The sequence below is a fragment of the Podarcis liolepis genome (assembly GCF_965112155.1).
Source record: "Podarcis liolepis genome assembly, chromosome: 1".
Classification (NCBI taxonomy): domain Eukaryota; kingdom Metazoa; phylum Chordata; class Lepidosauria; order Squamata; family Lacertidae; genus Podarcis; species Podarcis liolepis.
In genome coordinates this window covers 126,084,078-126,109,396 of record NC_139554.1, presented here as the reverse complement: position 1 = coordinate 126,109,396, position 25,319 = coordinate 126,084,078, and the positions used below count along the sequence as shown (strand labels likewise).

Here is a 25,319-nt window from a genome sequence, read left to right as displayed (position 1 = left end):
AATTCCCACCCCTTGACTGCTCTGATCCAGTTAATTATCACTCCTGCTGATGCAATTTGTGTTTTTAAAAGCCTGCACAGGGACTTTTAATCTCACATGTATTTTAAACCTTTGTACACTGCAGCATCATATATTCGTAAGGCCTCTACAACGAAAAGTAAATCAAGGCACTGGGTTCAAACCCATTTATCTCTCTTCTGTCGGTCATGATTTCCAGTCATTCACAAATAGCCACCTAATAACACTTATGACTGCACACTATTAGTGATTTGTTTTTAGTACCAATTTTTTATTATAGCGTTTGAGTTTGCACTCTTAACACGAGGAGAGTTTAAACCTGAAACCTAAAAATGGCACACGGTTCTCTATGTACAGTTTTAATTTGGTGTTAAACCTTATGATGTTTAAAACAGTATATTAAGAGAAATGCTGCTGTATTACATTTCAAGCACTTTGCAAAAAGTCTTATGTTTTGCAGAAGAGCAGAAGGCAACGCCCTATCTGCAGTTGTTTCCAATTGACAGAAAGATTGCCGAGACGTCATATAGTGCTGTTCTAGAAATTCAAAATCCCAGTAAAACAGACCTCACTCAAAAGTTAGCACTTCCGCCAACACTAAACAAATAAGAGTTGTGCTATTTACCTTTACCTTTTTTATCAGCATATTTACAGAGTTGTGGGGAAGTATAATGTGAACATGTTTGTATAAGACAAAGGGAGAAAATTATACCGACACATATAAAAAGCAAATTCTATTTTTACATTAAAAAATAATATGTACAGGTCCATCTAATCCATTTTCTGGTCACATGCAAGTGACCTGAGTGACTCCATCTTCTTGGTCAAACTGCCCATCATCTAGTTCCCTTAGTATGCCATCACTGCTGCTGAATCCGGCGAAGCTTTCAAAGTGGACTGCTCTGTCCTTGGGCCAACACTCTGCAGAAGGCGATAGATGAAACTCATCTGTAGCTTGTGTATTTTGTGCAGGCTGGGAAGTAGCTGTGTCTAATCCAACACTTCTGCTGGGAACCTTTCCCTTTTCTTCTCTAAGTTGCTTGGATTTCTTCTGAAATGGAAAAAAAGAAGAATATTTGAATTAAGAGTTCACAGAGGAAGGGAACTGAAAGAATGTGCACTTGGATCTGGGAACAAAAGAATCGAGAATGAAATGGCTGAATATTTGCAGAATTTACAGTCTGGTCCCACGCACTGGTTTCCTGTGCAGTGATAGAAACTTTGACATCTATTGTCTGAAGCGAAAGTTAGCTCCAGTTCTGGCATGCAGCTCCTCATCCCTGTCTTCATAATTATGTGTGGCCAATGCTGGGTAAAGCCAAGTTCCCAGGAGTTTGAAAAGCCTTTAGATGCTGTGCAAGTGAGCTACGGGAGGACCCTGCCAAGTAATAACTTTGCGCCATACTCTTACATTGTAACGGGGACCAAAAATTAATGCAACAGGCAAAGAATCTCACACTCCCAACACCCATTGAAGCTTTCGGATAAAGAATCCTTAATTTGGTCCTGTCTGCATAACGGACTGGGGCTCAAAAGCATATTTTTGTGATGCTGGAGATGCCGCGATTTTGACCTAGAGGGTTACTTAGAATAATTCTCCAAAGACATTCTTAACCAAGCAGAACATAAAATAAGCTCTCAGAGATACGACTTGGGTCTGCATTAGGAATCTAAATCAATACTTCATAGCCAATACTTGAACTGGTATCGGAGCCTCAGGAGCATGGCGTGTGTGACTAGAGCATTGCTCTTCCCACTGGAAAATTGGTTTCCTGTAGCCTCTGTTTAGGGACACGGGTGGCGTTGTGGGTTAAACCACAAAGCCTAGGACTTGCCGATCAGAAGGTCAGTGGTTCGAATCCCTGCGACAGGGTGAGCTCCCGTTGCTCGGTCCCTGCTCCTGCCAACCTATCAGTTCGAAAGCACGTCAAAGTGGAAGTAGATAAATAGGTACCTCTCCGGCGGGAAGGTAAATGGTGTTTCCGTGCGCTGCTCTGGTTCGCCAGAAGTGGCTTAGTCATGCTGGCCACATGACCCGGAAGCTGTATGCCAGCTCCCTCGGCCAATAAAGCGAGATGAGTGCCGCAACCCCAGAGTCGGTCACGACTGGACCTAATGGTCAGGGGTCCCTTTACCTTTACCTAGCCTCTGTTTAGTACTGAGTGGGCAATTCTAGGAATAAGATTTGTCCTCTTCCCCTTTCCCCCTGAACTCCATGTCATCTACAAAGTCTAAAAACGCCTCGAGAAGACCCATTGAAACCGACGAGTCCCATTAATTTCGATGGGCCTATTCACAAAGGCTGCAATCCTCAACCCTATTTACTTGGGAATAAGTTTCCTTGGATTCAGTGGGACTTACTTCTGAGGAGACATGGTGAGGGTGGCCCTGTAAGCTTGGAGCCACCCCTTTGTCTCATCAAAGTGCCTATAATGGATTAAACAACATCATTTACAAGGCGCCACAACGCGGGCAACTTTAGCAACGTAATGGCAGCTGCTAGCTATAGGGGACTGCGATTTGAAAAATGCTTCTAAAGGATCTGAATCAAAAGGGACGGGTGAATCTTTGAAGCACAGAAGAGGAGGGCCGTCTGTCTCTGCCCTTCGGTTTAAATATTCTGTGTCAAATAGCCCTGGGGGTGGGGATCAGCAGTTGTTTGACCTTTGCAGACTTTGAGGTACTGAGGCATAAGGTTTGCATTCTGTACCCTCTCTTTGATTTCGTTGTAACTGAAAACCTCAGCGACTCCTGGACTAGTATGTGGGAGGTATTTGCCAGAATGGGGCAGCCAGCTGATACCCCTCCTATGCAAAACAGGACACGTTAAAGTACGTAAAAGTTATGGGAGTTCTTAAATGCTTCCTGTGCTGCTTGGCTTTTTACATCTCTGGAAGGAAATCTCCCAGAACTTAATATTACTTCGGCATGTAATGCAGTAGCGGTTTAGCCAGAGCGAAGGTTTTTAAACAGAGCTGCTCCCCCGATCACATTTCTTTCCTTCTTCTGTTTTCCTCATTATAAAAAAGCAGCGAAGGAAGGAAACAGGGAGAGAGAGGGCTGCCAATTCACTGAAGATAATTTTAAATAAATGTTACATTACTGTAATCTAGTTATTTTGTTTTAGGTTTTTTTAAAAAAATAAAAGTAGGCATAATAAATTTCTTGGGGGATAGTTTGTGCTTGACGCCTCACATTTTAATCTTAAGTCTCTGAGGATGTTATGCACAGAAAGTTGTTAAGGCAATTGTATTAGCACACTGACCTGGGAGCAAACCCCACTGGGACTTAACTGCAGAGTAAACTTGCATTGCACTCTAGGTTTAATAGCTTAGACCAGGGGTCTGCAACCTTTAAGACAAAAAGAGCCACTTGGACCCGTTTCCGAAGGCAAAAAAAAACTGGGAGCCGCAAAACCATTGCGACATTTAAAACAAATATATCTCCGGAGCCGCAATCTGACAGCGGGCGGGAAGGTGATGTCGGGACGGTGCGTGACTAACGCACGCGCCACCCCCATGCGACGTCACAGCCAGTACAGCGCCCGCCACAGTGAGGAGTGTCAGGGCGCACAATGCGCCTCCTCCCCTCGCTAGAATCCGCCCCGGAGCCGCGGCAAAGGTGTAAAAGAGCCACATGTGGCTCTGGAGCCACGGGTTGCAGACCCCTGGCTTAGAAGATAACGGATAATGTTAACAAATGTGCCTTTCTGGAGCTCCTTAAAACGACAGTTTTTCCTGAATGTCAATTTAATAATTTTTTTAAAGTTGGCACTTAATGTTAAAAGAAAAGTTTATGCTAACTTAGATCCAACGCAACTTGGTCGCCTGTAGTTATCATTGAAAGGAATTCAAAAAGTCATGATGACTTAAATCCCACTGATTTCAATAGGAACTAAGGCTGCAGTCCTATATACTGGGAGTAAGCCCCACTGAATTAATTAGTACTTGTGAGTAGATATGTGCAGGATTGCAGTGTAAGTGTTCCTAAGTTTTTCTGGGCCCACCCAGAATTTGCCTTGAAAAAAACTGAGGAATAGGAGATGTTTTCTATTGTGCATGCCATTCATCCTGAATCAGTGAGAGCAACGCATGTGCCCATGGAAACAGGCTTTTGTGAATGCATGGACTGAGAACTGGATGCACTAGACAGTTGCTGATGCCAGAACAGGAAGAATGTGCCGCCATCTCCGAATGCTTTGATCAGAGACGGTGTGCAGCAGTTGCGGCAAAAGGTACATTTCATGCTGGGGATCGTTAGGAAAGGAATCAAAAATTGCTGATATCATAACGCTCTTATACAAAGCTATGGTGTGACTCTGCACGGTTCTGGTTCCCTCTCTTTAAAAAGGATATCGAAAAATTGGGGAAGGTTTAGAAAAGGGCAACACAAAAGACTGAAGGGATGGGGAAACTCCCCTACGAGGAAAGGTCACCATGTTTGGGACTTTTTAGTTTAGAGCAGGGTTTCCTAAACTTGGGTCGCCAGCTGTTTCTATATTTTTATTAAATTTTCTGTTTTACAATTTGGAATATTCGTTTAAACAACCTTAAAATATCAATGACTTCCCTTCTTTTCTTTCCATGGTTCATTTTGCATATCATAAATCCCTGCATATTTTACATAAACCAAACCATTCAGTTTCCCATTATTACATCCATCAAAACTTGTATACACGGTTGAATTTATCTTAACGCTGCCAATGTTTTCAAGTGTGCACAATTCCCCCCAAATATTCAATAAACATTTTCCAATCTTCTTTAAACGTATGTCCTCTTATTCTGTGTTAGGTCCGCAAGCTGCGCATATCCCACCAATTCAAGTTGCCATTCTTCTTTAGTTGGGACCTTGCTCGTTTTCCATTTTTGGGCTAACAAAACACGGGGTGCAGTAGTCACCAGCTGTTTTTGGACTACAAGTCCTAGCTAGGGATGATGGAAGTTGTGGTCCAAAAACAGCTGGAGCCCTAAGTTTGGGAATACATGAACCTCACTGCCAGAGGTTGCATTTAAGGTACACATAACGGTAGCTTGTGGTGGTGCTGTGGGTTAAACCACAGAGCCTAGGACTTGCCGATCAGAAGGTTGGCCGTTCGAATCCCCGCGATGGGGTGAGCTCCCGTTGCTCAGTCCCTGCTCCTGCCAACCCAGCAGTTCGAAAGCACGTCAAAGTGCAAGTAGATAAATAGGTACCGCTGCGGCGGGAAGATAAATGGCTTTTCCGTGCGCTGCTGTGGTTTGCCAGAAGCGGCTTAGTCATGCTGGCCACATGACCCAGAAGCTGTACGCCGGCTCCCTCAGCCAATAAAGCGAGATGAGCGCTGCAACCCCAGAGTTGGCCACGACTGGACCTAATGGTCAGGGGTCCCTTTACCTTTACCTAATGGTAGCTTGTAGGGATGCCCCGTAAAGGAAAATGTTAATAATAACCCAGTGATCAGGCCACGGTGACGATGGAGAGAGGGCAACTGCTGGCTGTGGGGCCTCTGCTACCACACCCTGCTGAGGCAGCAGCAAAATAGCCAGTGTGGTTTTTGCACAGATACTCCTCGCAGGGAAATTGCCCAGCTGGACGACGGATCATCTGAGGTCAGCAACTGCACAAACTATTCTGAGCCCTTGTAACGTCTTTTTTTTTTCAACCCGTGAGGAAACGGATAATAGTCTGTCGCACAGCTCATCCTAGTCATTGCGTAACCCCACACAATGTGCTCCTTATTGTGGAGTGGGGGGGGGGAGGAAACCTCTGTCGCTGCTGCTGGGGTTATAATGAAGTTCTTTCTTTCCCAGACACAGCCCCAGGCATAATTTGTATGCTTGTCCTGGATTGCAGAGGAATGCCAAATGGTTTTGCAGAAAATTCAACAAAGAATCTAAGGGTGGGGGAAAGCTAGTGGTTGTTGTTGTGTTATTATTATTATTTTCTAAGTCTACACAGTGTTATCTTAGCCTATTTGCGAAGAAGCAAGTTTAAAGAAGAGAACAGGAGAAAAGTTGGGCAAAATCCTATGAGCCAAGAACTCTGGCTGAGGCTTTAAACGCCTCTTGCTCGGTCATGAAGCACAGCGGACGCATGCAAACAACACAGGCTAATTTTAACAGCCGTTGCACCACACCTGCAATCTTTCTGTTCGCTCATACCTACGCAGATCATCATTCTTACCTCAGGCGTCTGAGCAGCTGGGCTCCACATAACAGGCCTCTGGAGGAAAACAACTTGCTTTGTGGCCAAATTTCCCTCGCTGAAAAACGAAAGAAGCTGCTTTTAGAACGTTTGCTAATTAGTTAATTAATTGCAGGTGCCAAACCGTGAGGCAGACGTCCCTACAAAGCAAATAATAAAACGGTCTCTGAAGTACAGTGGTACCTCTGGTTAAGTACTTAATTTGTTATGGAGGACTGTTCTTAACCTGAAGCACCACTTTAGCTAATGGGGCTTCGTGCTGCCATCGCGCCACCGGAGCACGATTTCTGTTCTCATCCTGAAGCAAAGTTCTTAACCCGAGGTACTATTTCTGGGTTAGTGGAGTCTGTAACCTGAAGCATCTGTAACCTGAAATGTATGTAACCTGAGGTACCACTGTAGTCTACTGCAGTTAACACCAGACTCAATTCGGAACCAGCAATTCATTTGAGATCAAAAATTATACATGGTCAATCTGTAGAAGCTTCTATTGAGGCACATGATAATCTTACTGGACTCCTAAAGGATGTGGTCTCAACTAAGGTAAATTCAGGTGACAAAACCATTAATTCCACAGGGCGTGACTGGTTCGACCATGATTGTCGTGGAAAGAAAAAAGATCTTAGGGACTCTTGAAAAGAGTATAGGAAAGTAGGTCTTAAGTCACTTACCTCCAGCCTATCTTGAATTTAAAAGAGAATATAAAGCACTGTCAGCAACAAAGAAATGGCCATTTGAATATATTTCCTGGTCCTCACTATTAAACGCTTCCTTAAAGAACGATGCTAAATTGTTCTGGCAACTGGTTTCCCCACCTTTCCACCAGGTGAAGGACCAGGTGCGCAGACTGGGAGTCATTTTGGACTCACAGCTGTCCATGGAGGCATAGGTCAAATCTGTGTCAAGGGCAGCTGTTTACCAGCTCCATCTGGTACATAGGCTGAGACCCTATCTGCCTGCAGACTGCCTCGCCAAAGTGGTGCATGCTCTGGTTATCTCCCGCTTGGACTACTGCAATGCGCTCTACATGGGGCTACCTTTGAAGGTGACCCGGAAACTACAACTAATCCAGAACGCCGCAGCTAGACTGGTGACTGGGAGCGGCCGCCGAGACCATATAACACCGGTCTTAAAAGACCTACATTGGCTCCCAGTACGTTTCCGAGCACAATTCAAAGTGTTGGTGCTGACCTTTAAAGCCCTAAACGGCCTCGGTCCAGTATACCTGAAGGAGCGTCTCCACCCCCATCGTTCTGCCCGGACACTGAGGTCCAGCTCCGAGGGCCTTCTGGCGGTTCCCTCACTGCGAGAGGCCAAGTTACAGGGAACCAGGCAGAAGGCCTTCTCTGTGGAATGCCCTCCCACCAGAAGTCAAAGAGAACAACAACTACCAGACTTTTAGAAGACATCTGAAGGCAACCCTGTTTAGGGGAGTTTTTAATGCTTGATGTATTACAGTATTTTAATATTTTTTTGGAAGCCGCCCAGAGTGGCTGGGGAAGCCCAGCCAGATGGGTGGGGTATAAATAATAAATTATTATTATTATTATTCACTGAAATGTGAGAGACTAACTTAGGATCAATTTGTGGCACATCTCACGCCCACCCACATTATTGATCTATTCCAGCTGCGGGGAACTTCTGGTCCTCCAGATGTTGCTGAACCTTAGTTCCCATCACCCCTGGCTGTTGGCCGTGCTTGCTGGTGCTGATGGGAGTTGCATTTTAGCAACATCTGGAGGCTGCAAAGTTCCCAACCCCTGGCCTCCACAGTCCACACACAAGAACACAGCCCATCTCATTTTAGTCACATTGGACAGTGCTATCATTACCAATTTTGACATGCAATGTTATGTTGTTGTTTTAAAGCTGCTTTTGATCTCCCCTTTGTTCCAAACCAGCTGTCTCCTTCACGCCTTAGTTTTCTCCAGGGTTAATATATTTTTCCTGCCAGATGTCAAGTAAGGAGATGAGGTTCCCTGACCGGCCTTGCCCACTGCTGAAACTCTTCTTCTTCTTACTAATCTAAGCAGAAACTTACTGACGCAAAGACTACGGTTAGCCAGTTTTTGTTTTTTTTTAAAAGAGGAAACTTACTCCTTAACTTAAAGAAAACAAAAGAGATTATTGTGGACTTTAGGAAATGTAAATTGAATATTAGCCACTTATTATTGAGGGGTAGTGCGTGGGACAGGTCTCGGTGTTTCGATTACTGGGAATGGAGTTGAGAGATGACCTAACCTGGGGAGAAAACAGCAAAGACCTGATGAAGAGAACACAGCAGAGGTTATATTTTCTGAGAATCCTCCAGAAAAACAATTTCTCAAAGGACCTGTTGATGGCATTTTACCATTGTACTGTGGAGAGTGTATCAACTTATGGTCTGTGTCTGGTACCACTTTAGCTAATGGGGCCTCCCGTCGCCACGTGATTTCTGTTCTCATCCTGAAGCAAAGTTCTTAACCCAAGGTACTATTTCTGGGTTAGCAGAGTCTGTGACCTGAAGCTTCTGTAACCCGAGGTACCACTGTATATTATTGCCCAAGCCTAAGGCGGGGGGGGGGGGGACCCAGTTGTGCTAGCAGGAGTCCTTGAGCTGCCTTCTGCTGGCGTTCTGGGCTAGATGAATTCAGCACTCTGTCTTGAACTCAGGGTCCAGGAAACAGCAATTTGGGAATTCTGTGGAGAGCAGCTTCTGAGAAAGGGACATTCTCAGAATTGCCTGGGTGTGTGCTCAGCTTAGCCATATGCTATCCCCTGAGTCCCAGCTGCTATTATTATTATTATTATTTTTCATCTTCAACTTTAGTTGGATGTCACCCAGTTCATAAGTTTGGAATTTGCTAAGGAAGCCAATGTTACATGTCATTCCATCAAGCATCTGGAGTTGAGCACTCTTAAGTCATTTAGCCTGCCCACAGAATTATCACAAAGCCTGTAGAATTAACTAGAACACCACAGTACACAGAATACAATGTGCTTTAATGCACTTAATTCTATCCTGGATTGTAATGATCTTTACTTAAAGGTACTTAAAGGTAAAGGTAAAGGGACCCCTGACCATTAGGTCCAGTCGTGGCCGACTCTGGGGTTGCGGCGCTCATCTCGCTTTATTGGCCGAGGGAGCCGGCGTACAGCTTCCGGGTCATGTGGCCAGCATGACTAAGCCGCTTCTGGCGAACCAGAGCAGCGCACGGAAACGCCGTTTACCTTCCCACTGGAGCGGTACCTATTTATCTACTTGCACTTTGACGTGCTTTCAAATTGCTAGGTTGGCAGGAGCAGGGACCGAGCAACAGGAGCTCACCCCATCGCAGGGATTCGAACTGCCAACCTTATAATTGGCAAGCCCTAGGCTCTGTGGTTTAACCCACAGCGCCACCCACGTCCCTTTACTTTATCTTTACTTATATTGTGGTAAATGGCTACAACTCTCATCATCCCTGATCACTGTCTACTTTGGCTACGGCTGCTGTGACTGTAGTTCAATAATGTTTGGAGGACCATATTTGGCTTTGGTATTTGATGTATCGATAGATCTTAAACTAAGACTTCTACAACAGAAAATACAATTTAGAATCTATTGGACTCCCTTACATTTGTATAAAAAAAGACTACCTAATGTAGCTCTTTGTTGTAGATGTAATATGGATAATGCTTCTTCGAAACATATGCTTTTACTGTGTCCCACACTTATTAAGTTTTAGGAGAAAGTGCTGGACTCTATAAGCAAGACACTTTTTAAAGATTTTCAGAGGTGAATGTGCTCTTGAACTGTATACCCATTGTATGGAAATTGACAATAGGACAGCAAAAATGGATTCTACGTGCACTAATGGTGACCAAGAGACCGATGGGAAAAATAGAGATACGATTCCCCTTTAACAATGGCTTGACAACACTGGGAACATATGAATGGACAGTTTATAGACGCAGTCTTTCTTTGGATTAATACAATGGTATTTGGAATGAGTTTACACAGAATGGGTTAGGTTACTGACAATTATATGTGTATTAGGATAAAAAGAATACATAGATCTGCATAATAATGCACGGAAATGTAAGAGCATTTTTTCTTTCTTTTTTCATTCTCTCTCATTCTTTTCCTTCTTTCTCCCCCCTTTTATCTTTTTACAAATGAAATTCTCTTAATGAAATATTAATAAAAATAGTACCAAAAAAAGCAATTGGAGGACCACATGTTCACCACCTCTAAGCCAGATGCTTTTCACAAAAGCAGTTTCAGCGCTTCTATTTGAACACAGAAATGGGCTTAAGACAAACAGCAGCACACTTTGTGAATTGCTGTGACCAAGATCGTGTTGCTTCTGTTCTCCATCAATATACGCAAAGCAATGTTTTTCTCAGCAAGGGCATTATGCATTTAATTAAGACAGTCCAGTCCACCATATTCAAAGATTCTAGCTCCAAGCACCCTTTCCAGGCCTGGCTTGAGTGAAGCTGAGTTGACCCCCAAAAGACGAGAAACACAGGAAGGTCTTCGTGGAAATTTGCAAGACTGCACAATTCAGCTTACCCTTTGGTGGTTCACTCTCTAGCAGCATGTCAAAGAGAGAGGAGAGGCAGGGTTAGTAAAGTGTTAATGGAAATACCTAAACGCTGATGTGCATTTTGCATGGGGTTCCTACACATAATAATAATAATAATATATTACTTATACCCCAGCCACTCTGGGCGGCTCCCAACAGAATATTAAAAACATGATAAAACACCAGACATTAAAAACTTCCCTAAACAGGGCTCCCTTCAGATGTCTTCTAAAAGTCAGATAGCTCTTTATTTCCTTGACATCTGATAGGAGGGTGTTCCACAGGGAGGGCGCCACCACCGAGAAGGCCCTCTGCCCGGTTCCCTGTAACCTCACTTCTCGCAGTGAGGGAACTGCCAGAAGGCCCTTGGAGCCGGACCTCAGTGTACGGGCTGAACGATGGGGGTGGAGACGCTCCTTCAGGGGAAGGGCCACAGCTCAGGGGCAGAGCAGGTGTTTTGGAGGCAGACGGTCTCAGGTTCGATGCCTGGCAACTCCAGGCAATGTCCCCTACCTGAAACCCTGGAAAGTTGCTGCTGCCAGTCTGTGTAGACAATACTGGAGTAGATGGACAAATGGTCTGACTGAGTATAAAGCAGCTTCCTCTATTTCTACATAGCCTGGATTACTGATTATAGTTTTGTAATCATTAATTGTAGTTGCTGAGTGAACTTCTGTTTAATTATTGTTTGCTGATACTTAATTTCATTGCGCACTAACGGATTATTGAATATTACTTTATTGGATGTAAGTTGATTATTTTTAACTTATGTTTTGCATTGGATAATAATAATAATGATAATAATAATAATAATAATAATAATAATAATAAATTTAAATAATAATCTTGTTATTTATACCCTGCTCATCTGGCTCGGTTTTCCACAGACACTCCAGGTGACTTCCAGCAGAATATAAAAACTCAATAAATGGATCAGATTGTTATAAGGTGTGTGATATTTGTTGTTTCTTCAGCTTGTAAACCGCCTTGCGTAGAGTAATATAGAAAGGCGGTTATGCAAACTAAAAGTGGAATGAAACGAAACCGCCAGCTGCTGTGAACCCTATTACCTTTCCCGCTTAGGGACTGGAAAGGAGGGAAACAATTTGGCCCACCCCATTCCTGCAGGAGAGCCAGTGTGGTGTAGTGGTTAAGAGCGGTAGACTTGTAATCTGGTGAGCCGGGTTCACTTCCCCGCTCCTCCACATGCAGCTGCTGGGTGACCTTGGGCTAGTCACACTTCTCTGAAGTCTCTCAGCCCCACTCACCTCACAGAGTGTTGTGGGTGAGGAAGGGAAAGGAGATTGTTAGCTGCTCTGAGACTCCTTCGGGTAGTGATAAAGCGGGATATCAAATCCAAACTCTTCTTCTTCTTCTGCAACTCATATAAATGCATAACAGAGGCATAGCTGGGGGGGCGGTGTGGGCGGCACTGGGGCAGCCTGCAGTGGGGCACTGGGGCCTGCAGTGTGCCCGAGCCATGCGTCTCTCCTGGGAGCGACGCGGTGGCTCAGGTGCCAGCAAGCTCCACACTGCCCAGGCGCCCAAGCAGCTAGCTACGCCGCTGATGCATAATGTGCCATTATGATACTAAACTCAATCCTTGCAAAGATAGCGCACGACCCAGGCTGTGTACAAATTTGCGGCTTAAAACGCAGCAAGGCCATTATCCCCTGTTGCATTTAAAGTCACATTTTTATGTTGTTGTAGAGCAGGGGGGGCAATGCCTTCACTTTATGCCCATTACCTGATTTGTTTCCCTGCACCAAACTCCCAATTCACGGAAGCGGTCATCTGAGCATGTGCGACAACTGCCTGCAATATACACACCTCAGCTCAACCATGGCTTCCGTTTTCTAATCAGATGGAAGCTGGTTTGAAGGGAAGCACATCAAACAGGAGTATTTTTTCAAGAAGCTGCAGGATACCTGGTCTAATGTCATGCATAAGTAAAGGTAAAGGGACCTCTGACCATTGTCCAGTTGCAGACGACTCTGGGGTTGCGGCACTCATCTCGCTTTACAGGCCGAGGGAGCTGGCATTTGCCCAGACAGTTTTTCCGGGTCATGTGGGTAGCATGACTAAGCCGCTTCTGGCGAACCAGAGCAGCGCACGGAAACGCCGTTTACCTTCCCGCCGGAGCGGTACCTATTTATCTACTTGCACTTTGATGTGCTTTTGAACTGTTAGGTTGGCAGGAGCAGGGACTGAGCAACCGGAGCTCACCCCGTCGCGGGGATTTGAACCGCCGACCTTCTGATCGGCAAGCCCAAACTCAGTGGTTTAGACCACAGCGCCACCCGTGTTACTTGGCTTCAAATGCCAGCGGTGGGAGTGCGCTTGAGCTGGAGTAAACATTAATGTGTACACAGCCAGGTCAAGTCAATCACTTCAAAGTTCAATTCATTTCATCGGGAAAGGAAGACTCTGAAATCAATCCAAATTGTTAAGCTTTGGCTGGATTAAGTCAGACAATCTTCAAATGTTTATATCCTCTGCAGGTATAATTTTAGCATCTTTGATGATACAGAACAACATTTTTATTGGATTCCTACAGGAAAACTAGCTTCTGTATTAGTGATTAAGGAAGCTGTGGCCTTGCCTACAGACCAGCAGTCAAGGAAATGCAAAGGAAAGAGGAAGGGTGGCAATTGAAGAGGAAGTGAGAAAGAGCTGGTTGGGATTGGAGGGGGGAGAGATCAAAGGGGCACAATACTCAGGATGGAAGGTGTGAGCATAATAAAAATAGCAGCAAGAGAATGCAGAGAAAAATGGGGGTTGAGTCTCTAAAAGTGGGCGACGGAAATTGAACTTCTTATGGAAAGGAATGGGGGGTGGGAAGCAGTCAAAGAAAAAGGATGGCGAGTTGAAGAATCAGACTAACAATGCAATCTTAAACATTTATACTCAGAAGCAGACAGATAGGCAGTGTTGCGCAGTGGTTAGAGTATGACTAAGATCTGGGAGGGACGCGGGTGGCGCTGTGGGTTAAACTACAGAGCCTAGGACTTGCCGATCAGAAGGTCGGCGGTTCGAATCCCCGTGATGGGGTGAGCTCCCGTTGCTCGGTCCCTGCTCCTGCCAACCTAGCAGTTCGAAAGCACATCAAAGTGCAAGTAGATAAATAGGTACCACTCTGGCAGGAAGGTAAACGGCATTTCTGTGCGCTGCTCTGGTTCGCCAAAAGCGGCTTAGTCATGCTGGCTACATGACCCGGAAGTTGTACGCCAGCTCCCTCGGCCAGTAAAGCGAGATGAGCACCGTAATCCAAGAGTTGGCCACGACTGGACCTAATGGTCCCTTTAACTTTAAGATATGGGAGACCAGAATGTCCTTTAGTGACCTTGGGCCAGTCATTGCCTCTCAGCCTAATAAACTACCTCACAGGGTTCATTCATGTGGGAATTAAATGAAAAAAGGCAGAACTATGTATGTCACACCTTGAGCTTCTTGGAGGAAAATGCTGGCATACAAATGGAAGAAATGAACTAATAAATACCACTGAATTCAATAGTGCTTATTCCCTCACCTCCTGAGAGCAAGCCCTGCTGATTGATTGATTGATTGATTGATTGATTGATGATTGATTGATTGAGTGAGTGATTGATTGATTGATTTAGTTAGTATACAGCCCTATACCCATAGATATTGGGGCAGTTTGCAACATAAAACTACAATATAATAGGATTTCTCAGTAGACCATGTTGAGATTATGCTGTTAGATTATTTGAGGCTTAGATAAGAAAGGGGTGTCAGGATGTTAGAAGAAGCAAAGGATTGCATAAAGAAGAAAGAAGAAAGCAGAAGTAGAACGTAAGAAGAACAGGTCACAAAATCACTCCTGTGATTTCACAATCCCATCAGCAGTATTAAAAAACTTGATAGCAATGACCATAGACAACGGCCATGAATCTCACTGAAACCAACAGGGCTTCATAAACATATCAACTTTTGTTCTGGCTTGTGGCCAGTCATTTATAGGCTTTCCCCTTGGTGCAAAAGCATCTCTTACGACATTGCAGCCTCCATTTGCTTGCAAATGTAGATTTCAAATGTATTGTCTGTGCATTTTCCTTCTTGCTTTTAATGAGACAGTTGCATTTACAGACAAAAGCAAAAAGGCTAGTAAATAAAGAATCGCCTTATCTCAATATTCGGTTAATTAACTGATTTCTACCCTGCCCTTTCATCCAAAAGGATCCACATGTAAAATGTGCTCCTGTTCAGGGCTCTAGACAGCTAGTCTCTCCAAGCTGGGCATCCCATGCTCTTTCCATTTCTCTTTTCCAGTTGACAGTCTACATTCCATCGTTCCTCATTGCGCAGACACCAGTCCGATCTTTTGTGTGTGTGTGTGAAGATATTTTTGTACTTTTGCAAATCTTGGGATTCCCCCAACCATACTGATACTTCTGTTATTTCACAATGGCCCCATTTTTATTACAATCTTCGCAACACTACTAGTTTGGAACACAGCTAGGTTATTCTTTTTCTCAATTCGGATTGAAGCTGGTTTTGGGGGGGAGGGAATGCATGAAGATACAGTATTTCATCCCCTTCATGTATCACTGCCTTGCCGTGGTGCAGAGGCTTGAATAACTCAGAGAAGCCGAGTATGGAAGTGAGAGCTGGACCATAAAGAGGGCTGATCGCCGAAGAATTGATGCTTTTGAATTATGGTGCTGGAGGAGACTCTTGAGAGTCCCATGGACTGCAAGAAGATCAAACCTCTCCATTCTTAAGGAAATCAGCCCTGAGCGCTCACTGGAAGGACAGATCCTGAAGCTGAGGCTCCAATACTTTGGCCACCTCATGAGAAGAGAAGACTCCCTGGAAAAGACCCTGATGTTGGGAAAGATGGAGAAGGAGAAGGGGATGCCAGAGGACGAGATGGTTGGATGGTGTTCTCGAAGCTACCAGCATGAGTTTGACCAAACTGCGGGAGGCAGCGGAAGACAGGAGTGCCTGGGGTGCTCTGGTCCATGGGGTCACGAAGAGTCGGACACGACTAAATGACTAAACAACAACAACAACAGTGTTTCATGGAACCCTAGAGTTGGAATTGACCCCAGGGGTCATCTAGTCCAAACCCTGCAATGAAATAATTTCACCTAAGGCATCCATGACAGATGGCTATCCAACTTCTGCTTAAAAACCTCCAACGAAGGAGAGTGCACAAGCTCCCGATGGAGACCGTCCCACCGTTGAACAACTCTTACTTTCTCAGATAGGTAGGTGCACAGCTGCAGCACCACTGAAAGCAACAGGATTTAATTGAGTCGCAATTCGCTTGCATCACTGATTTCAAATGAAATGAATCACGTCACAACTACATTCAGTTGCATCAAAGTCTAAATGCTTTAGACTTGTTAGGCCTTGATGCAACAAAAGTTAGCTAAAACTGAAAGAGAAATCTTGTTTTCAGTGAACTATCTAGAAGTATTGAAAACAATTTTCTATTTCCTGAATCTGGCAAGGGGCAAAATCTATTGCTTTAAAATGTTTCATATTAGATCAAATGCTGGATCGCCATCTTTTTATGTTTGTTGGACAGGGACAGATTGCACCTTGAAGGAACAATCCAGACAAAGCTCTGATCCGTTATGTCGGAGTCGCCACCTTTTTTTTCCCTTGACAAATGTTCTGTGCCTTTAACAGCTGCTTGATGAAATCCAACAGGTGCAACGCTTCCTGACGTGGCGACAGAACTGCTGAATTTCCGCATGCCAATCACAGCTGTCCAAAGCACAGAGCCTTGTCACAAAAAGATGACTGGATATGGTTGGACCGTTTGTGCTGAAATTCCCTGCATTAAGAAAATTAAGATACTCTGTACAATCTTCCTGTATTATTTTTATCCTCGTCATTTTTATCACCACTCAGTCCCTTCCCCCACCTCCCAGAAAAGCCCCCAAGAGCCGCATGGTGCGTGTGTGCGGCTCTTGGGGGCTTTTCCCCAAGGAGAAAAATCCTGCAAACGCTGCACACACGCTCTACACGAGTCGTGAAAGGGAGCACTGAGGAGAGCCTGGGATGCATACAAGCTCTGCTCAGCACTCCCTTTAAAGAATTCCCCCCCCCCTTGCATTTCCCCTCTAAAAAATAGGTGCGTCTTATGGTCAGGTGCGTCTTATGGAGCGAAAAATACGGTATACACAGACATGTACATATACTGGAAGGCTGATACATGCATCTTCTGTGAAACATGTCGCTTGGCATTAAGTACCACCACATACTAGTATGTGCCTAAGGAACCAGTATTCAGGATATTGAAATAACTCCAAAGATTGCACTGCGAAAGGCTAGGGAGGTGAGAGGGGGAGAAGGAAGAAACATCGTATTACATGCAAACCTTCCTGCTAGGTAAAGAAATGTGCAGGATTCTGATCCCAGGAATTTGTCTGGCAACAAGGCATTTCCTTTGCTGTGTACCCTCCTGAACAAAGGCACAGAATAATTAAAATAGTTTGACGACGGCAAAACTTTGATTTTAACAAGGAAGCAGGCGAGTGCTACTTAGACTGGAAGCAAGTTTAACATGTGTGATGTCTGGGCTTATTAAAATGCTGAACACGACAATGTCGAGGGGCTTACTTTAATTCACAACTGAGTTGAGTGATGGTGGAATTTCTACTGAATTTCAATGAGGGAGGGAAAGTGCATTAAAAAGGAGTTTCTTTTATAAGTTAACTCTCACACCCCGCTTTCTCTTTTACGCCTTTGCCAAAGAATGCATAACTTAAGCTGACAAGGAGATAGCACGCCACTGCAATTCGTTTACCTTTCTAACACTGTTTTTTGCCTTCCTAACAGTTGTGGTTTTTTTCTTTAATTTGGCTGCTTTGAAGGGTATATTTAGTTCATTTGTCGAAGCTGATAGCTGTTACAAGTTTGTTGAGGGCAGAAAAGGCTTCTCTTGCAGTATCCTGGGAAAGGAAATAAAGTTGACTGAAAACCAGGCTTAGGGAGCCGCAGTCATGGCCAGAGGGATGGTGCTTCCTATTTCATGACATTTTATACAGAAAGAATTAGAAACAAATTAATTGCCGGAGCTATGTTGGTTTTTGTATATATGGGATTAGATGTTTAATTATTTTTAAAGAGGGCATATTGCACACTTCTTAGGGCTGAATTTGCTAGTGCTCTTCTTTTCATGGGAAGACTTTTGAACCAGGATGACTCTGCAAGAGGAGGTAAAAGGTAAAGGTAAAGGGAGCCCTGACCATTAGGTCCAGTTGTGGCCGACTCTGGGGTTGCGGCGTTCGTCTCGCTTTATTGGCCGAGGGAGCCGGCGTACAGCTTCTGGGTCATGTGGCCAGCATGACTAAGCCACTTCTGGCAAACCAGAGCAGCGCATGGAAACGCTGTTTACCTTCCTGCTGGAGTGGTACCTATTTATCTACTTGCACTTTGACGTGTTTTCAAACGGCTAGGTTGGCAGGAGCAGGGACCGAGCAACGGGAGCTCACCCCGTCGCGGGGATTCGAACTGCCGACCTTCTGATCAGCAAGTCCTAGGCTCTGTGGTTTAACCCACAGCACCACCTGCATCCCCTGCAAGAGGAGGAGAGAGGCTTTTTGCCAATTTCCCTCCCCTGTACAGTTCCCTGAAAATCTGCTTCCGATTTTCTGGGACTGGGTAGCTCAGTGGATTAGAATGTGGTGCTCATAACACTAAGGTGGCTGGGGGTTGGACTAGATGATCCTCGGGGTCTCTTCCAAATCTACAATTTGACGATTCTGGGATGGAAGATGGTGCTTGTGGGCTGCAGCAGTAGGAAGGAAGGAATGGCAATAATCATTGCTCTTCCTGTCCTGTTAGCAAAACTGTGAACGGAAGAACTTGGTTGTGGAAGGGCACCAATGGATACAACCCTTAATAAAAACAAATTAAAAATAACAGCAGCAGATAGTCTATATGTCTATCTAGCCAGCAACAAGAAAAATGAAATGCCTACACTGGCTCCCAGTACGTTTCCGAGCACAATTCAAAGTGTTGGTGTTGACCTTTAAAGCCCTAAATGGCCTCGGCCCAGTATACCTGAAGGAGCGTCTCCACCCCCATTGTTCTGCCCGGATGCTGAGGTCCAGCTCTGAGGGCCTTCTGGCGGTTCTCTCACTGCGAGAAGCAAAGCTACAGGGAACCAGGCAGAGGGCCTTCTTGGTAGTGGCGCCCGCCCTGTGGAACGCCCTCCTTTCAGATGTCAAAGACATAAACAACCACCTGACATTTAGAATACATCTGTTCGGGGAAGTTTTTAATGTGTGACATTTTAATGTATTTTTAATCTTTGTTGGAAGCTGCCCAGAGTGGCTGGGGAGACCCAGCCAGATGGGCAGGGTACAAATAAATTATTATTATTATTATTATTATTATTATTATTATTATTATTATTGAAACAGCTCAGCCAGACCCAAAAGTCTTCAAGTCAGGGGAACTCCTTCTGTTCTCATTTGCTTTACCCCCAAAAAGGAAGAAGATATATGTGGACTGTAGTCCGTGAACATAAGGTGCCTTTAAGGTGCCACAAGACACTTTTGTTGTTCTGACTGCTAAGTTACTGGAGATTCACACCTTTTCAAAGCAGTGCAGTTGCATCATCACTTGGTGGGATGGCTTGGCGTCTGCAAAAACTGTTAATTGGTAGAATATGAGTGTGAAAACAAAAGCTTCAGAGGGAAGCTAATGAGTGCTTCTTTCACTGTTTCATTTACCGTATTTTTCGCTCGATAACACGCACCCGACCATAACACGCATGTAGTTTTTAGAGGAGGAAAACAAGAAAAAAATATTCTAAACGAAACAGTGGATGTATGATTTTTGTGGTTCATGCTGTGGCCACAGACATGTGATCTGACGGTGAGTTTGGGGTAGCCCAATGCAAAAATCCTGAGGATCCATGTGAATCCATGTTTGTAACCATGTTTTTGCACCACTGCAGCCCCATGAAACAGTGGGTGTGTGATTTTTTTGGTACAAACTGTAGCCATGGACATGCTATGTGATCTGATGGTGAATTTGGGGTGACCCAGTGCAAAAATCCTGAGGATCCATGTGGATCTGTGCTTTGTAACCACGTTTTAAGTGGGGAGGGAAGGAAAAGCATTCAAGGGACAAGGAGCACACATGGAGCAGGTTTTGCTTCTCTCCCTCCTTAGCGAGCTGAAAAACTTTGCTGGAGGGACAGAGAGCCTGCTTGCTTTAAAGGAGCCTACCGGACAGGAGCCGCTTACACGAGTGTAAGCGGCTCCTGTCCGGTAGGCTCCTTTAAAGCAAGCAGATTCTGCTTCTCTCCCTCCTCCCCCCCCCCTTAGCAAGCTGAAAAGCAAAGCGGGAGGAGACTGAAAATCTTGCCTGCTATTTCCAGCAAAGCGGGAGGAGAGAGATACAGAGAGCCAGCTTTCTTTAAAGGAGCCAACCGGACAGGCTTACACTCGTGTAAGCGGCTCCTCTCCCCTCTCGCTTTGCTCCTTTAAAGAAGCAGGCACTCTGTCCCTCTCTCCTCCCCATTCAGCGGCTCTTCTCCCGCTGGAAACCACGGAGGAGGGAAGCATTCGCTCCGTAACACGCACAGACATTTCCCCTTACTTTCTAGGAGGAAAAAAACACGTGTTATGGAGCGAAAACTACAGTATTCTCAAGTGTGTGACTGCTTTTACTCTAGTAGTTGCACAAGAAGTTTATGCATATGGCTGGATCCAAAGGTTACCGTGAGTAAAGCACCTGTTCAAAAAAGGTACAGTCCCCCTGGTTCCATCTCTGATACCCCGAGCCTCATGAGTTGATTTTCAGAGTGCCCAGAGGGATCCAAGGACTTAGCAGGAAAGGCCTGTTAATGTGAGTAGAACTCTGCTCTTGTGTCTTAGGAACCAACCCATAATTTCCCATTTTTATTTATTATTTTTATTCTGATTTAATTCTCTGCATAGAGCACTGCGCCAGCTGATTTGGGGAAAACAACAGCTCTGTCCTTACATTTAGCACTGAAAGGTACAAGACATTGGGATACTAAAAGTTATTAAGATTCAACAGGAGTTCTGATGTTAGGAGTTCAAAGTCAGTGGCGGGGGGTGCGGGGAGGGAAAGAGAACCGTAGACTGCAGAAAATGCTGTTCTGTATTCAGACATGTGATTTGCATTCTTAAGGAAATCCGCCATGTGAAAGACAGCATAAAACCCATCAGACAAATACTAATTAATGTGGCATTTCCTCTGTCTGCCTATTTTTAATTGTTGCTACGTTTACTTTGCAGAATAGATACCAGTGGAAATGATTTATCAGTTGAAGGACATAACACTGAAATTTTAAATCTAAATCATGTAATGGTTTTGCCAGACATTACACCAGCACTCCAACTCACATATGTGTGTGCCAGAAGCAGGCTTTTGGATGAAGAACCCTAGCAAGATGAGGAATTCACGTGCAGGGTATGTGATTTGCCAACCTGATCTAACACCCTGGGCTATGCAAACAGCAATTGGAATTGCTAGTCAGTAAAGGAGGAGGCCCCCATTTAGTCTTTACTGTTAAACAGTGTATTACTACAGGTTTTGCCTTAAAAAATGGAAAAAGTCTATATGCACACTTTGTTGGATTGCAGCCCTTCTATTTAAAAGTAGCTGTTATTGTTCCTATTACTGTTGTTTATTATTGAGATTTCTTGCCTGCCTTTTACCATGAAGTCCCAGGATAGATTACAACAGTTTGAAAGCAATTAAAACAGCTCACATGAATACTGTCTCGCCAGAGTGGCGCATGCTCTGGTTATCTCCAGCGTGGACTACTGCAATGCATTCTACATGGGGCTACCTTTGAAGGTGACTCAGAAACTACAGCTAATCCAGAATGCGGCAGCTAGACCGGCGACTGGGAGCGGCCGCCTGGACCATATAACACCAGTCCTGAAAGATCTCCATTGGCCCAAATATTATTATTATTATTATTATTATTATTATTATTATTATTATTATTATTATTATATTATTATTATTATTATTATTATTATTATTATTATTATTATTATATTATTATTATATTATTATTATTATTTTATTATTATATATTATTGGCCCAAAAATGGAAACAGGAACAACTGGAGAATGAAACTGATGGAGTATGCTGAACTAGACAAACTAACAGGAAAGATCAGATATATACGAGATCAAAAGTGCATTGAAGACTGGGGGAAATTTTCAGACTATCTGAAATGTGTATGTGATGAGCAAATAACGCTAGTGGGATTTCAAGAAGTTCTGTGAATGATAGAGGACTATTGTATTGATGAAAACTAAGTGTGTGAAGGTTTATAAAATGCAATATAAAATTAGGAAATGCGTACTTAAAAATTTGAATAATGGACGATTGTCAGAGAGGTTGAAGGAAGTCTAAAAGAGAAAATATGTGATAAATTTAGATTGGATATTATAAATGTATGTTGGAAAATTTAATTTAAAATGTAATTAAAAAAAAGAAAAGAAAGATCTCCATTGGCTCCTGGTACATTTCTGAGCACAATTCCAAGTGTTGGTGCTGCCCTTTAAAGCCCTGAACGGTTCCATCCTCAAAGAGAGTCTCCATCCCCATCATTGCCTGCATGTGCTGTTGTTAATGCACGTCTGCATCCCACCATGTGATGGAGATTCCTTAGTCTACCGATGTCTGGAATTTTCCCTTAATTTTCTACCTTTATTTCCACAACCATACCCATCATGGCTCAGAAACAGTGCTCATTCAGTATTAGCACATGATAAATCATGCCACTCAATAACTCAAATATTATTGTCTGCAAGAGTTGGCTAGTTATGTAATATTTCCGACTTCCTCTACCTCCCCTTTTCTGCTTATGATGCCCCGGTTCCCTTCTACAGGCAATCAAGCCAAGAGCCGCTTCCTGTTTGCCTTTAAACGCTTGTCGTGGTTAAAATCTGCAAGGATGTGGATGGAAAGCAATTTGGGACAATTTCCCTTCTGCTGGTTTTTCCTACTTGATCATTTCAGATCCTGAAAAATAGCAAATGCGATGCTGCTCTAAAGGTTTCAGTTGATCAGGAAAAAATGAGCATATTCAGACAACAGCGATACCATGTTTATGCTAAAATGAATGTCTTTTGACAGATGTCTCACTAGTGCGTAACAGTTTTTGTGATTCAGTTTTATGACTAGCAACCCAGCCAGATGGGTTATAAATAAATAAATAAATAAATAAATAAATCCCCCAATTTATTTTCCACAACAAAAGTGCAGAAAATATTCAGAATGAAACTATGGGACAAAAAACAAAAACAAAACCGTGATTCTTCTCTTCAAAAAAAAAACCCCACCAAATATTTCAGGACAGATTTTTAACCAGAGCTCAAGTCTTGATGGAGATTTTCAGGCTACAATTTTTTCAAAACAAAACAGGGAACTCCCAAATCTCAGTTGCTTCTGTTTTTTTTTTTTCCTGTGATAACAATGTACTCTTCTCCCTTAGAAAAAAAACACCCTGCAGTCGAGTATTTTATCAACACTATCTGGAACACTAGCGCTGCTTTTCCACTTAAAAAGAAGAATTGATTCAGAAACTAGGTCAACTCCCTTGGAAAAAAATACGTATTTGCTTGGATCGGTTCCTGAGCTACTCCACCCACCACCAAAATGTTCCTTCCCAAGCAACAAACTTTGTAATTACAGTGAAACGGTCGCTCCTGTTTGAATCTATCACAGAAGAGGGGTACCATAATTGTTCTAATTCAGGGATTCCCAAACTCGGGTCTCCAGCTGTTTTTGGACTACAGTTCCCATCACCCCTGACCACTAGTCCTGCTAAGCTAGGGATGATGGGAGTTGCAGTCCAAAAACAGCTGGAGACCCTCACAATGAGGTAAGAAACCCAACAGCTGCTGCTTACAAACAGAAATGAGAAACCTCCCTTCTCAGGCTGACTTGGTTAACTGTGTGAGTGTCTGGAGGGGGTTGGAGGATGGATGGCAGCTAACAGATTGAGGTTGAATCCTGACAAGAAGTACTGTTTCGGGGGGACAGGGGGTGGGCAGGTGTGGAGGATTCCCTGGTCCTGAATGGGGTAACCGTGCCCCTGAAGGACCAGGGGCGCAGCCTGGGAGGCATTTTGGACTCACAGCTGTCCATGGAGGCACAGGTTAAATCCGTGTCCAGGGCAGCTGTGTACCAGCTCCATCTGGTACGTAGGCTGAGACCCTACCTGCCCGCAGACTGTCTCGCCAGAGTGGTGCATGCTCTTGTTATCTCTCGCTTGGGCTACTGCAACACGCTCTACATGGGGCTACCTTTGAAGGTGACCTGGAAACTGCAATTAATCCAGAATGTGGCAGCTAGACTGGTGACTGGGAGTAGCCGCCAAGACCCTATAACACCAGTCCTGAGAGGTCTGCATTGGCTCCCAGTATGTTTCCGAGCACAATTCAAAGTGTTGGTGCTGACCTTTAAAGCCCTAAATGGCCTCGGTCCTGTATACCTGAAGGAGCGTCTCCACCCCCATTGTTCAGCCCGGATACTGAGATCCATCACCGAGGGCCTTCTGGCGGTTCCCTCACTGCGAGAAGTGAGGTTACAGGGAACCAGGCAGAGGGCCTTCTCGGTGGTGGCGCCCGCCCTGCAGAACGCCCTCCCTTCAGATGTGAAGGAAATAAGCAGCTATCCTATCTTTAAAAGACATCTGAAGGCAGCCCTGTTTAGGGAAGTTTTTAATATTTAATGCTGTACAGTTTTTAACATTTGATTGGGAGCCGCCCAGAGGGGCTGGGGAAACTCAGCCAGATAGGCGGGGTATAAATAATAAATTATTATTATTATTATAGTCAGGAGGGACGGAGACCCTGCTCAGCATTTAAATTTTTGATGTGCATGTGACTCATTTGAAAGCCCTTGATTGGCGCTCCTGGAGAACCGTGCCTCTGAGACAGAGCTGTTCGGGTGAAAGCAGAAGCCCTGCCTACCAGGTGGCGTCACTTCAGACCCCGTGTGCTGTCAGGAGCAGGTATGTCCCCTCAAGCCAGGCTGCCGTGCACTAGGGAGAGAAAGGCACTGTTTTCATCTACCTGTCCAGTCGGATGATTGGAGTAGGCAGCACACACGTCAAAAGCCAACCGAACTCAGCCAAGGTGTGTAGCAAAGGGCCATAATCCGTTTTGATTTCACTGCCCTATATAAAAAAACACACAGAGGCATTAGTATATTTGGGGAGAGCAGCAAGCATTTCCACAAGCCAAATACAGTACCTCGGGTTACATACGCTTCTGGTTAGATACGCTTCAGGTTACAGACTCCGCTAACCCAGAAATAGTACCTCGGGTTAAGAACTTTGCTTCAGGATGAGAACAGAAATCGTGCTCCGGCGCCGCGGCAGCAGCAGGAGGCCCCATTAGTTAAAGTGGTGCTTCATGTTAAGAACAGTTTCAGGTTAAGAACGGACCTCCGGAACGAATTAAGTACAAGATTTCTGTTCTCATCCTGAAGCAAAGTTATTAACCCAAGGTGCTATTTCTGGGTTAGCGGAGTCTGTAACCTGAAGCGTCTGTAACCTGAAACATATGTAACCCGAGGTACCA

General features: G+C 44.4%; 1 protein-coding gene across 1 annotated transcript in view; it reads right to left on the bottom strand.

Moving 5' to 3' along the window:
- Positions 1–268: 268 nt before the first annotated feature.
- Positions 269–25,319, bottom strand: part of RFTN2 (raftlin family member 2) — a 52,026-nt gene continuing 26,975 nt past the window's right edge. The window contains exons 9-11 of the mRNA XM_083468913.1: positions 24,810–24,913; positions 6,181–6,259; positions 269–1,069 (exon numbers count right to left, since the gene is read on the bottom strand). Of these exons, the coding sequence (XP_083325039.1) occupies positions 806–1,069; positions 6,181–6,259; positions 24,810–24,913 (447 nt within the window). The 3' untranslated portion in view covers positions 269–805. The remainder of the gene's footprint in view (positions 1,070–6,180; positions 6,260–24,809; positions 24,914–25,319) is intronic.